We start from the raw sequence: 12,802 nt of genomic DNA on the forward strand, positions 1-12,802 counted from the left end.
CGTACAATTCTGTTGTGACTAAAGCAAGAAAGAGCACTGTCCACGCAATATTGGAGATGCTATGGGGTCGCAATCAAAATGAACACACAATTTTGACACAATAACATAGTCGACATTATCATGATCATTTGTATTTTAATTAATGTCTTCAAGGAAAAACATTGGCCTAGCAAATAAATACCAAGACTCTGCAGTTAACTTGTTTGGCTTCGGTTTCAATGGTACATTTTTGTGAGGACCTCATTTAAGATCAGAATTAAATAGGATAAACTAGAAAAAAAGGATTCACCAAAGAATAGTTGACAACTATATGCAAAGTTATCAAGTAAACAGCATTTATGATGTTTAGAATAATTAAAGGAAATTTTGTGTTATTATTACGACCGATTCAGACAAATCAATCTAATAGGACACGTTAATATGTCAACGGTCACATTTGTGGGCAAAGCCATGGTGTACAGGTAACTGCTTCATTTACATTATAGAGTTGCATATTTCCAAGCATTGTTACATTTATTGAAACGAAATAAATGTAATGACTTATGATGTTTTCAACTTCATATAGAAGGTGAGTACAGTATAGTCTACATACAATGCTAATCAGTTTATAATTGATTGTATAATTTTACAAACAACCCATAAATGCAACCTATAGGATTATAAAGATTTCTATACTAGCAGTTTTGTTATTAGTAAAACATTGAGACCTAAATACCGTAAAAACACTTTCCATTTCGTTTTTGTTAAATCAGTGTTACTTTGTGAATTCCATTTTTTCTATATATTTAATATTTTCCTATATGCATTGTCTCCATTTAAATATGCATGTATTGTAAATTTTGCAACAATACACAACTGTGAAACACATTCACAGAAATACATTTGAATTGAATTATAGGCCTAAGAATCTTTTTAAGTACACTTCATGTTCTTGCTGATAAAAAATATTTATTGAACCTATTGAACAACTGCGCATATTTAGACTCCCACGGGTTAATAATTTGGCCAGGAATAGAGCACTTAAAAGTATAAAAGAGGGGCAAGGGTACAAAAAACATACGACAAAACATACTTATCCCTACAGCAGTTAGTTTAGTATTTGTGTTCTCTAGTCCCTCATTGCTGTTTTACCAGCCCAATGTGTGCGCGCGCCACACCCACTCCCTTCAGCGCGCTATTTAAAGCGTTAAGACAGGAGCAGCTCGAGACCATCCTGCCAATATCATGAACGATGCTGGACTAGATCTTTCTTCGGACTGGACTATTGAACAAAATCGCTAGACCTATATTAAAAGATCAACACAATGATATGATCAAACCAAAAAGCAACGCTGGGAATACGCATCAACTTTTGATTTTTTTGTCTTTACAACAAATTATTAAAAATGACTCAGCAGCTGTTAAGTGCTTTTATCTTGACGTGTTTATGTAGTATCGTCGCAGATGCAATGAGTGCAAACTTCACTCTGGATAATGACATTCAGTCCAGTTTCATCCAGCGGCGGCTCAAGAGTCAGGAGCGCAGAGAGATGCAGCGCGAGATCCTCTCCATCCTCGGGCTGCCTCAACGACCCCGGCCGTTCCTTCACGAGAGACACACCGCAGCTCCTATGTTCATGTTGGATCTTTACAACGCCATCCTGGAGGAAAGAGATCAGCGCAGCGGCTATGTGGACTCTTATGAACCGGTTTACACCACCCCGGGAGCACCGATGGTGAGCCAGCAGGACAGCCGCTTCCTAAATGACGCGGACATGGTGATGAGTTTTGTCAATATGGGTAAGCATCTTATTATTCATAATAGGCTAGTTAAAACAAATAATTTAAGAAGTAGTGCTGATGGATTACTAATGTACTCTATATTCATAATTTGATAATAGGCTACATGATATTAGGCTATACAGATCTGTGGATTGTGAAATGTTTGGTTTCTAAGTAGATTTATGTATGATTTTATCTCGAATTATAATAAATTAATCAATAAAGTTTCATTAGGGTTATGTTTATTGATTTCTATGATTTGTTCGTTTGGTAGCACAAACAACTGGTTATGCAACTCTTTCTTTCTACAAATTTATTTTATTTACATTTTGACACAATTATTTTGATGTTAATGTTGCTATAGATCGTTTAAATTATCAATCTATATCTTTAAAACTCTTTAATCTGAATTACTAAAATGATCCACATATCTCTAGTCTCTTTTAATCAGAATGGAAGTGAAACATGTTTAACAAAACACCCTTTTAAGAGAAATCTGTAATTTTATTGAAAATATGTTTTCTTAACATTCGTGAAAGACAAAAATTAAGACTATTTTTAAGGCATATATCGGTGTATTTAAGTTATTTCGACCACATAGTGAGTAAAGTGCTCATCAGATTGTGAGACTGGATTTTTTCCCATCTTCCCTTAATTGAATTGTTGAGCAGTGTGAAATAAAGACAGCAACCACGTATGCGATTTCCACAGAGGCTCTTCAAAGCTCCGAGACAGGCTTTAATGGGGCTTTGTTTCGCATGACTTGGATTTAAGGAGGCATTTCTGAACCGTGCTAAGGGCAAGAGATGGGGAGGGTCACATACATCATCCAAACACTCTTGCTTTCACCCGACCTTTTAGTGTGCTTGAAAATGTGTAAGATTGTGGCTCGGTGTGTGTTCAGTCACTCTTTGAAAGATGATGCCTCATGCAGTTATTGCAAACGGGTTGTGAGTTATTTTTGAAAGCCCAGATGGCAGCCGGGATCTTTTTGAAAGTTACTTTATTTATGATACCCAGTTTTTGTCTATGTTTTCCTTGGATCTTAAACTACAGACTACACTTTTCTGGATAACCAGCAACTCGGGGAGTTCCCATTCAGCATCAAAACCCTTTAGTGCTAATGACAGCTGTTGTTGAAGCAATGTTGCATTTAATAACGGAAGGTAATTGATGTGCTGGCTGACCTTTGGGTGTTTTACCACATTTTATGAGAGAGTAGACTTATGTGTTTGGAATCTGTGTGATGGAGGGGGCGATGGGGTTGGTGTAGCATATGACTGGCAGGGTCATTTCCTCTCTGTTGAGTTGTGTGTCTTTGGTGACGTGCCCGTCGTGGATGTTGGAGACCACACTTAACAACTGATTCACCATGACTTCAGAGTTAAAGTTAGGCGGTCTCATATTGTGTCTCATTTTATGTCATTTGAGTGAATTTACAGTTCAAAGCAAGAAGTTATAGAGGAAGTGGCAGACTCCTGTGGTTTGACATTCAGTGCTGGGACTGTTAAGCATTGCTTCACCCCTGTGATCTAGCCACCTGCAGTCTATTCAAGACATTTTATTGAATTATTACATTTTCAGGTTTAATAAAATTAGTCATTTCAAATTGGCACTGTTTTTCTGAAACCTTGTATCTCCATATTCCGTGAGTTTCTGTTTTTTTTCACCATACATCATTATTATTAGTCACCCTCTATGTTTGTCACTGGGTTTTGCAAACATCTATAACTATTAAAAAGTATTAAAAAGTGCTTGTCAACTTTGACAACACAGCTTTCCTCAGTGGTTAGATCATGGCGGTAGTAATGCCAAAGTCATGGGTTCAATCCCAGGGGATTGCACATAGTCAGAAACAAATTGTATAGTACAATGCAATGCAATTCTCTTTGGATAAAATAGTCTGCCAAATGCGTAAATGTAAATGTATTTGATCATTTAAAAGTACTGTGTTTTTCCATTTGCTGAAAAACTGCGAATTTGGACATCCGAGGTTTAGGAACTCTTGCCTCCCAAAAGCTGTTATTCGGTTTTGATCATCTTTTTATTTTTTGCTCTGTCTGTTTTTAAAGCCCTATGACCTTTAAAATCTGACTTTAATACGAAACAGCTTTTAGGTTTTGGTTTTGTCAAGCCAACAACAAAGGTTGTCTTGGTTAAAAATGAGCTTGTTTTAATTTGCAAAGAGTTTGTCTTATGAAACAAACCACGCTGTAACATATATTTTGCTGAGAAAATATACAAGACAAACACATTTTCCATAAGTCTGGCTGTGACCTCATAGAGCAGCTCATGGTAGAAATAACCTGACTCCCATTTTCCATGTTTGCATGTCTCACAAAGATACTGATGCTCGAATAAAGTTCTCCTGAGAACCAGATGTTTACTTAAAAGTTGATGAAGATAGCATTAATATTCCTTTGAGGACCTTGACTGTCAAGCATCTTGTCTCCAATAATGTTGATTCCCGTTGTGATTTGTCCTTTACAGACAATTAAGTTTACATTTAACATAAACAGCGATCCCTTGTTTGAATTGTTAATCCAAATTCCTATTCAGCTCTCATTGTAGAAGTACACAGAACAAACCCACCTGTTTATGCCGATAAGCTGATTTTAAGGAAAGTAAGCAGCTCCTCCACATTTTTGCTCCCAAAATCCGATTAGTCCTCAATTATTTTGTCTTCCCTCTCAGAAAACAACTTGTTCATGTGTGACGTTTAGCATTCATCCTAGAGGTATTATGAGGAGGATTTGCATTTGCCATAGATGTAAAGGGCACGATCCAGTGACTGTACCCTAAGACAAAAAAGTCTTTGATTTGCTTGAAATGTTTGTTTTGCAAAGTGGTTTTGGAAGCATACTTGTTTTCAGATCAAGTGGAACAAAATACATATGCTTTTTGCATAACATAAACACATCAAGTCCTCACAAGCAATTATTGCCATTATAAAACCCTTCTGTTTTTCTTTCCACTGTTTAATTGCGACCAAACAAACAACTGCACACAGTTAAAGGGATTCCTGCAATAAACACAAACTTGAAAGATGCTGGAAAAGATCAAAACACGTAGCTGTTCTCTCGAACATGATGTCATGAACTCAGACAGGATGTGCATGAAAAAAAAAAGAATTTGACCGATACCTGCGGGAGGTCATACACAGCACTAAAACCTAAGAATTGGGGGAGGGGTGGTACTCAAATGTGATCGGATTGGTTAGCGTTGTAAAAACAGCATGTTGGAAACCTTCAGGAAATGGTCGGCCAATGCCACCATCAGACTGGAAACTCTGAGGACGGACTCAGCTGGGTTAGGGCTGGGTGGAAACAATATGGGGGTTAAATTAACGTCAGCCAAGACTTCATTATGAAATCATATGATGATGTTTTTTAACCTTCTTTGCTGTTTAGGGGTGTGGATTCACACAGATACAAATGCTAAACTTACAAGAGGATCAAAAGCATTTCATTGCTCATGAGGAGGACTCACATCCCAGATTTCTTAAGAACAAAAATATGAATATAAAATAAACAATTCTATATTTAACTTGAGCAGGTTTGGGAATAAAAGTGGACTGAACTCTATCAAAAAGGAAGTGAACTGAATTCAGTTTCAATACAGTAACAGTGTGAATGCACGAGACCTAGTTTTTCTTTTTCTCTCACTTCTCTTTGGTTCAACGAGATCTACGTTTTTTCATTTTGAGTACAAACTCAGTAGTTATCATGACATGCTAAATATGAATCATATTACATCGTAAATAGCAACTTGAGTATTTGTCAAATTTACAACTGTGTCATTTTCCTATCCAATTTCTGAACCCCGGTTGCAAAATATTTATCCTTCCTTCCATATCCAAGATTAGATCAAATTAAAGCAGTTAACACGTCACTCACGTAAGCGTTGCGAGGTTAGCATCTTAAAATGAGACTCCATCTGAACGTGCTTATGTATCCATCGAGTATATATGTACGTGGGGCACCGCTAGTTTCCGGGCTGGTCCTTTACCAGATCTTTTCTTGTGGTTGGCACATGTGTGTTATTGAAGTCTATGGTGGGAGGGTGCAGGGCCTGTGGTTTTCCCCCAGCTCGAGTCCTCGGGGTCCCCAACGCTCAGATCAATCACTGGCTTATGGAAGCAAACATTTCTTTTTTGGACACAGTGATGTGGGCGAGGCAATCAAGCGTTAGCGCTCTGTGTGACCTCAGAGTGTTTCTGAGAGAATGAAGTTTGGCTACGTTGACTTATGTTGTGGTCAGATGGTGTGCGCTCATTGGTTGGAAGTCGCGCTGTGAAGTCAAATGAGAAAAATGCCTGTAGTTCACAAGTAGACCACGACGACTGTTTATTTAAGTTCATAAAGTGTGCAGAGACAGGAAGTGTACGGACAGGTAGTTTACCTGTTTTTTTCAAAATGACAATGCTACAGATGGACATATAACCGATTCTTCTGGATGTTGTTTGCAGTGGAAGCAGACGATGACCTTCGCCTGTACCATCAGCATCGCAGAGAGTTTCTCTTCGACCTCTCGCGCATCCCGCCTCGAGAAACCGTGACTGCCGCAGAATTTCGTATCTACAAGGATTTTGTACACGAGCGGTATGAAAACGAGACATTTAGAGTCAGTGTATTCCAGGTGCTGCAACATAAGCCCAAAAGGTAGGTCAAATATTAACCTGTTAATATTTTTTCTGGCGGTTTGTTCTGTGTTTAAGGATTTTCTAGGTCAACATTGCTGTTTTTGGTCTTATTTTGCACATCAGTATTCATTATTCTTTATAACTATTTAAAACTTGGAAATACGTAAGATGACAGAAGTAAAACTTACATTATGTTTTCATTTTATTATCCATCAGGATAAGCGACTTACAATTGAGAGAGCATTTAACACTTTGTTAATGAAAATAGAATTGCTTTTCCAATTCGACTTGTGTGTCATTTATGGGCATCTACCAACATAGAAAAAAATCACACACCTCACATATAAATTTATCTTATATTTGCATGCGCATCTTTTGCATTCGGCCTTTAATTTGGTTCTTAATCAAGCATATCATTTTTGGGAATATGTTAAAGCTTATTCACAGCTTAGGTATGTTCACATCCCTGGGTTTTTTGTTGTATGCCTCCAGCAGTGTTGGGTAAGTGATTCTGAAAAAGTAATCAATTTCTAGTTACTAATTACATATTCAATAGTGTAATTAGATTTCATATTCCTTTCTCCCAAAAGTACTTATTACTAATTACTTTCTATATCCTACATCAACCTTGATAAGAATTGATTCAAGGATGGACATGAAACAGCTCTTTTAATTCATTCAAATAAATAATAAATAACTCAATGAATTATTCTTATTCAAATGACCAATGGATACAAATGTGAAAAGGATACATTGAAGCGTACATTTCATAGTTAGACTATTAATTTTAATGTAATTTCCACTATTAAATATATTACACAGTTTTTAGTTAATTTACATCAAAAGTAATGGTAATTAAATTACAGAAAAATAAGAGTAATCCCTTACTTTACTTTTAAATTAAATTACAGTAACTAAATACATAGTTGTTAGTTGCACCCAACACTGGCCTCTAGGAATCATAAAACACAGTGAAATGTCTGAGATGAAACATATGCCACCACCCACACTTTTTTTAAGTCTAAATGTGGGAGGGATGAACACACATACAGATTTGCCTGCCCAGCGGTACGTGTCTAGTGCCAGGGCTCCCACTGAATTCCTTCAGGTGATTTACGGTGTGGCCGCTAACAGTCAAAGAGAGCGCTGGCCATTACAAAGCCATTACTGTCAATTATATAGATACAGAGTCCTTGGCAAAGGGGAAGAACTGACGTCCCGGACATTTGGAGTAACGGCCCTCCATCCGACTCGATTTGACTCACTCATATGAGCCTTTACTTCACACGATGGTTAATATTCATCTATAGTTAGTAACTTGATGTAGTTTTGATCTAAGGGTTGATTTGGATGCTCAGTTTTTTTTATGCATTACTTGTCATCGCTGTCAGAAGCCATTGACAAGTCTTGACCCACCGGTTGAAACCCGCTGCTGTATCACGCCTCTCTTTGGAATGTTTCTGCCCCTGTCCACAACGTGTCTCCCACCAAAAGAAGTCCTCCAGGTGATACATGCTTAGACAGACCGTCTCTCGTGTTCTCCCTTGTCACAAGCATCATCCACCCCCGGTTCTAACATTCCCTGTGAAGACCACCCGTTGTGAATCATCCTTCCTGCACCTTCTCCATTGTCATGCAGAGACGCTTTGCCCCCTTGATGCTCACAGACAGCACGGCGACCAGACAGGAGGAAAATAAAGAGCCCGTCTCTCGTTGCCCCCGAGGTTTGAAATTCTACCTGTAAGCCAAGTCATTGTTCAAGAGATCCATCCAAAAGCCCCCCGATTTCATCACCGGAGGTCTTTTATCAGATCTCTTTTATGACACATCGCGTTTAATAAAGAGAACTTTGATGGCGTCTTGAGAACGTGTTGACGCTTGTGGAACTCGAGCAGACGTTTGTGACTTGAAACTCATGGAATAAAGCCCATTTCTTGAGGAGAACATGTTCTGACGTATTTATGCAAAGAATTTGTCTACAAAGAAAGACCTCACGAAAAGATCACGATACTAATAAATTATACGGCTTCCATGTGGATGGTGTATTACATTTCTAACCACACTGGAGTTCAGGTGGCATTGTGGTTTATCTTCTTCACATTTCATGTCATTAATACACTTGCATAAAGGTGCTTCATAAAGTCATAGAACATTTTTTTTTTTGGCTGAACGGTTCCAAAAAGAACCTAAAGGTTTCTTATAAGAACCATTTTAGTGAATGTTTTTTTGGAGAACCAAAAACCTTTTCATCGTTTAGAAGGTTTTAGGGATTCGAAAATGGACATTGATAATGGCAAAGCTGATTTCTTTTCTAAGCAATCTTAGGACTAAGCAAATCTCATAGACTCTGTTGAATGAGAGACTTGGGGATTGTTTCTTTTCATTTGGGCAAGTTAGCAACCGTTGTCTAACATTGTGGCAATATCCTCAATTTTTAAAGGTTTTCATCTTTTTAACAGTAAATATTGCTCATTGATTTTGTTATCATCCTTTATCAGCTAAAAAAGTGTAAACTTCAGAGTTTTCGACTTCTACTGACCCATATGTGACTTCTTCTGACCCTGTGTAGGGAGCTGTACCTTTTGGACTCTAGGGAGGTGTGGGCGGCAGAAGAGGGGTGGCTGGTATTTGATCTCACAGTCACCAGTAACCACTGGGTTATAAACCCGGGTCAGAATCTGGGCCTGCAGATCTCTCTGGAGTCTGCACACGGTGAGTGTCTTCAAACATCAGATTTAAAATACAATATGAAATATTAAACCTTACAGTTACAAAAATGCTGTCACATACATAACGGTCCATGAAAATTGAAATATAACTAAAACTATTTCATGTTTTGTAAAAGCTTTAGGTGAAGATGAAAATGTTTATTTTAAAATTACCATTCAACTCATTACTCCCCCCTGTAGGCGAAAGTGTGAACCCTAGAAGAGTGGGACTGGTGGGCAAGAGCGGACCTCAGAACAAACAGCCGTTCATGGTGGCGTTTTTAAAAGCGCCAGGAGTTCACTATCGGGGTGTACGTTCGGCATCTGGAAACAAACAGAGGGGTCACAACCGCTCCAAAAACCACAAAGCTGGTTCTGCACCCAGCCCGGTGGCCCTTAAGACAGCCATGGGTATGAGTTTGTCTTTTATATTATATTACATCTAAATAAACGCTGACAGAAAGTTTTTTTCTTAACATATATAAACACACTGTTTATTAACATGCAATATGTTCCTCTCATCTCCTGCAGAGGGTGCCAGCGTGGACCCCAAACAGGGCTGCAAGAAGCATGAACTCTATGTTAGTTTCAGAGACTTGGGATGGCAGGTACGGTGATGAACTTTCTGTTTTCACCTTTTATTGGATCTTCTCTATAAATCTTTCTGATCTCTCTCGCTTGTGTTTACAGGACTGGATCATCGCACCAGAGGGTTACGCCGCATACTATTGTGAAGGAGAATGTGTTTTCCCCCTCAACTCGTATATGAACGCCACAAATCACGCTATCGTACAGACACTGGTGAGTCATCAGTAGGTGCAGATGGTTTGGGCAAACTGTTTATTGTTGGGGAAATTCTGCGTGGTATATTCATACACAATAAAAATGAAAAGGTTCACATTCACCCTCTTGTTAGTATAAACCCATATGCTGTTATATTACGTGTGGAACACAAAAGTGAAACGTTTTATTCGTGATGCACTTTGACAGTTTGTAGTGAGCTGTCAAGTCAAAAAAAGGAACATTGAAAATAAACAAAACCCTTCGCATTTAGCTACATTTGGTTCATGTAGCAGATGCTTTTTACTAAGGTTACTTACATATAAAAAAGAAACTTAAAGGGAAAGTTCACCAAAAAATAAAGAAATCTGTCATGATTTATTCACCTCGTCACCATGATTTATTCAAAGTTGTTTCAAATCTTTATATGACTCACAAAAGTCACACAATAGTCGATATTTTATGAAAAAATCTAAAAGTGTTTTTGTGCCAATACAATGGAAGTCAATTGTTTGGTTTCCAACATTCTTTTAAATATCTTCTTTTGTGTTCTTCAGAAGAAAGAAAGTCCTACAGGTATACAAGGATGAATAAATATTGACAGAATGTTAATTTTTGTTTGCATTTTTAACCTTAGTGATGTCATAAGTGATGTGTAATGGTATCATTTTTGTGAATGATTTTCATGGCACACAAATGTTCTGTTATTTATTTACTCACTCAATGTTATTTAACATTAATAGTAAAATATTTTTATATTTTAATTTTGGTTTTAGTTAAAAAGGATTATTAATATTAAATGTTTCTCTTTGTTTCTTCTAGGTCCATTTTATAAACCCAGAAACAGTCCCGAAGCCCTGCTGCGCTCCAACTCAGCTGCACGGAATCTCTGTATTATACTTTGACGACAGCTCCAACGTTATTTTGAAAAAGTATCGCAACATGGTCGTCCGTGCCTGTGGATGCCACTAAAACACACCTGCTCTTTTCGGGAAAACGATAATAGACTGATTTTCTTGATCTTCAAGAGCCCAAAGACTCTAAATGGAGCAAAACTGGACCTCTTTGTCAGCATTCAACGTTTAAACTCCTTCATTTGTGGGAAGCTGACCACGGCCGAGGCAACTGTGCGCCGTTCTGGCTTCAGTCGGTGTCCAGACAGGCAACTTTGGAATATCAAAGAGGACATAAGGAGATTTAACGTGAATAAACAGGCCTCAGAGACATGAAAGCAGACTGCTCAGGGAGCACGCACAGCATTTACACACGCCCCTAAAAAGGGTTTGTTTAGTAACGCCACTTGTACACATTATAAATCATGTTTTATAGTTCAGAGTTCATTAAAGTGATTATAAGAAATGATTGTCTTGCTTTGTTCAAGTATATTTTAGTAAAAGGTGTCAGATGGAAATTATTTAAATGAGTCCAAGCCTTTTGCAGATGCTCTGCACTCTTATGTATTAAACAAGACCGCTGAAACTCAATTCACGTCGAGTCACTTTGGTTCCATCACATACATGAAAGAACACATGTTTGCTTTTTATAGTTATCACCCATACAGCCAATAAAAAAGAAAGAACCCTCATGTGCTTGGATTTGGCCTCGGAGTTGGTTCAGAAGAGTCAAACCCATTGTTCTGTGCTTGTACAGCCGCAATGCATCATGGGAAATTGTTTTGGTGTGAATCTGTTAATCAGTTTTTAAAGGGAGTGTGAAAGTTATATGTATGTGTGCGCTTACATTTGGCCTTCATACAGTGTGTACATCCCCATCTCAAGGGTCAGCGTTGCAGTTTTTGTCCACCTGCGATCAGAGTCATCACTCACCATGTTCAAGTCTGTGAAGACTGGCCAAACCGGCAGGTGGGCGGTATCAGGAGAGGCCCTTCGGTTACGATCTGAACATTTGGAATAAATGAAATAATCAAATGAATGAAACTATCTAAGGAGAAGCAGGTGCGATAGATTTTGGCAGATGAAAATGTGAACCTTGCAGCTGTTCTTAATAACACGGATACAATACGACATTGTTGCTGTGCATTAAAGAGGCTCCACTGATGGAAAAGATGAACTTTAAAACCAGATGTTTGGAGAACTGGGATTCATTTTATATGCCATACATTGTTTTAGATGTTTGACATGTTGCAGGACACTGAGAGTCTTACATGGTCGATCAAACACGATTTTCTGCATATTTGCCATTTTAATTCGGAGACACCAACAAAACCAACGGTTTGATAAATGATGATTTTTTTCTGTGTCAATGTTTTCTTTTGAATCAGGAAGTTGGAATAAGACATATCGAGGTTGTCCTTTTTTCGTAATAGTTCATTGCCTGTAATGTACAACACAACAAAACTAAGTCTACATTCATAATAAAACTGAGAAAATTACAGTCATTACAGTATTGTTAAAAAACTTCAAGTTGTTTACTTACATCTTTTTCTGGAAATTTTGTAGGACCAATCAGTCCTATAAATCAGTCTGGGATTGCATAAAAAGACTAAATCCAGAAGAATTGTGGCAACATTTCAATTTAAAACTACTGATTGAGCTATTTCTGAAGAGAGATACATGATATTGAAAAATTTAAGAGAAAGGGATTTTCCTATTTTAGTCATTAAATTAGTAAACACTTCACACTATAAATGAATATTTTTGACACACAGGAAAATAAATATTGTCAAGCAAATGCCAACTTTATGATAAAAAAATCAAAGGTTTTACCATACTGATAAATCAGATGTCAATATTTGGTGGTTTAAATACCTAGGCTATGTGAGGTCTCCCTTAAGGTTTTAAGTATTTTAATACGCAATATTAGGGATGCACGATTTATCATCGCCCATAACGGTTTCGGATGATAAATGGTCATTTTAAATTATCAGTATCAGCTGATAATAAAATCTAGA

The 12,802-nt window shown here is 37.6% G+C and overlaps 1 protein-coding gene across 1 annotated transcript; it reads left to right on the top strand.

Moving 5' to 3' along the window:
* Window positions 1-1,246: 1,246 nt before the first annotated feature.
* bmp7a (bone morphogenetic protein 7a) lies at window positions 1,247-11,250 on the top strand. The gene is made up of 7 exons (XM_056734895.1): window positions 1,247-1,779; window positions 6,230-6,422; window positions 8,973-9,115; window positions 9,313-9,522; window positions 9,643-9,719; window positions 9,802-9,912; window positions 10,714-11,250. Exons 1-7 carry the CDS (start codon window positions 1,386-1,388, stop codon window positions 10,861-10,863), a joined length of 1,278 nt encoding a protein of 425 aa, XP_056590873.1. The 5' UTR covers window positions 1,247-1,385; the 3' UTR covers window positions 10,864-11,250.
* Window positions 11,251-12,802: the final 1,552 nt, after the last annotated feature.

This window comes from Triplophysa dalaica, chromosome 21 (genome assembly GCF_015846415.1).
Source record: "Triplophysa dalaica isolate WHDGS20190420 chromosome 21, ASM1584641v1, whole genome shotgun sequence".
NCBI classification, from domain to species: domain Eukaryota; kingdom Metazoa; phylum Chordata; class Actinopteri; order Cypriniformes; family Nemacheilidae; genus Triplophysa; species Triplophysa dalaica.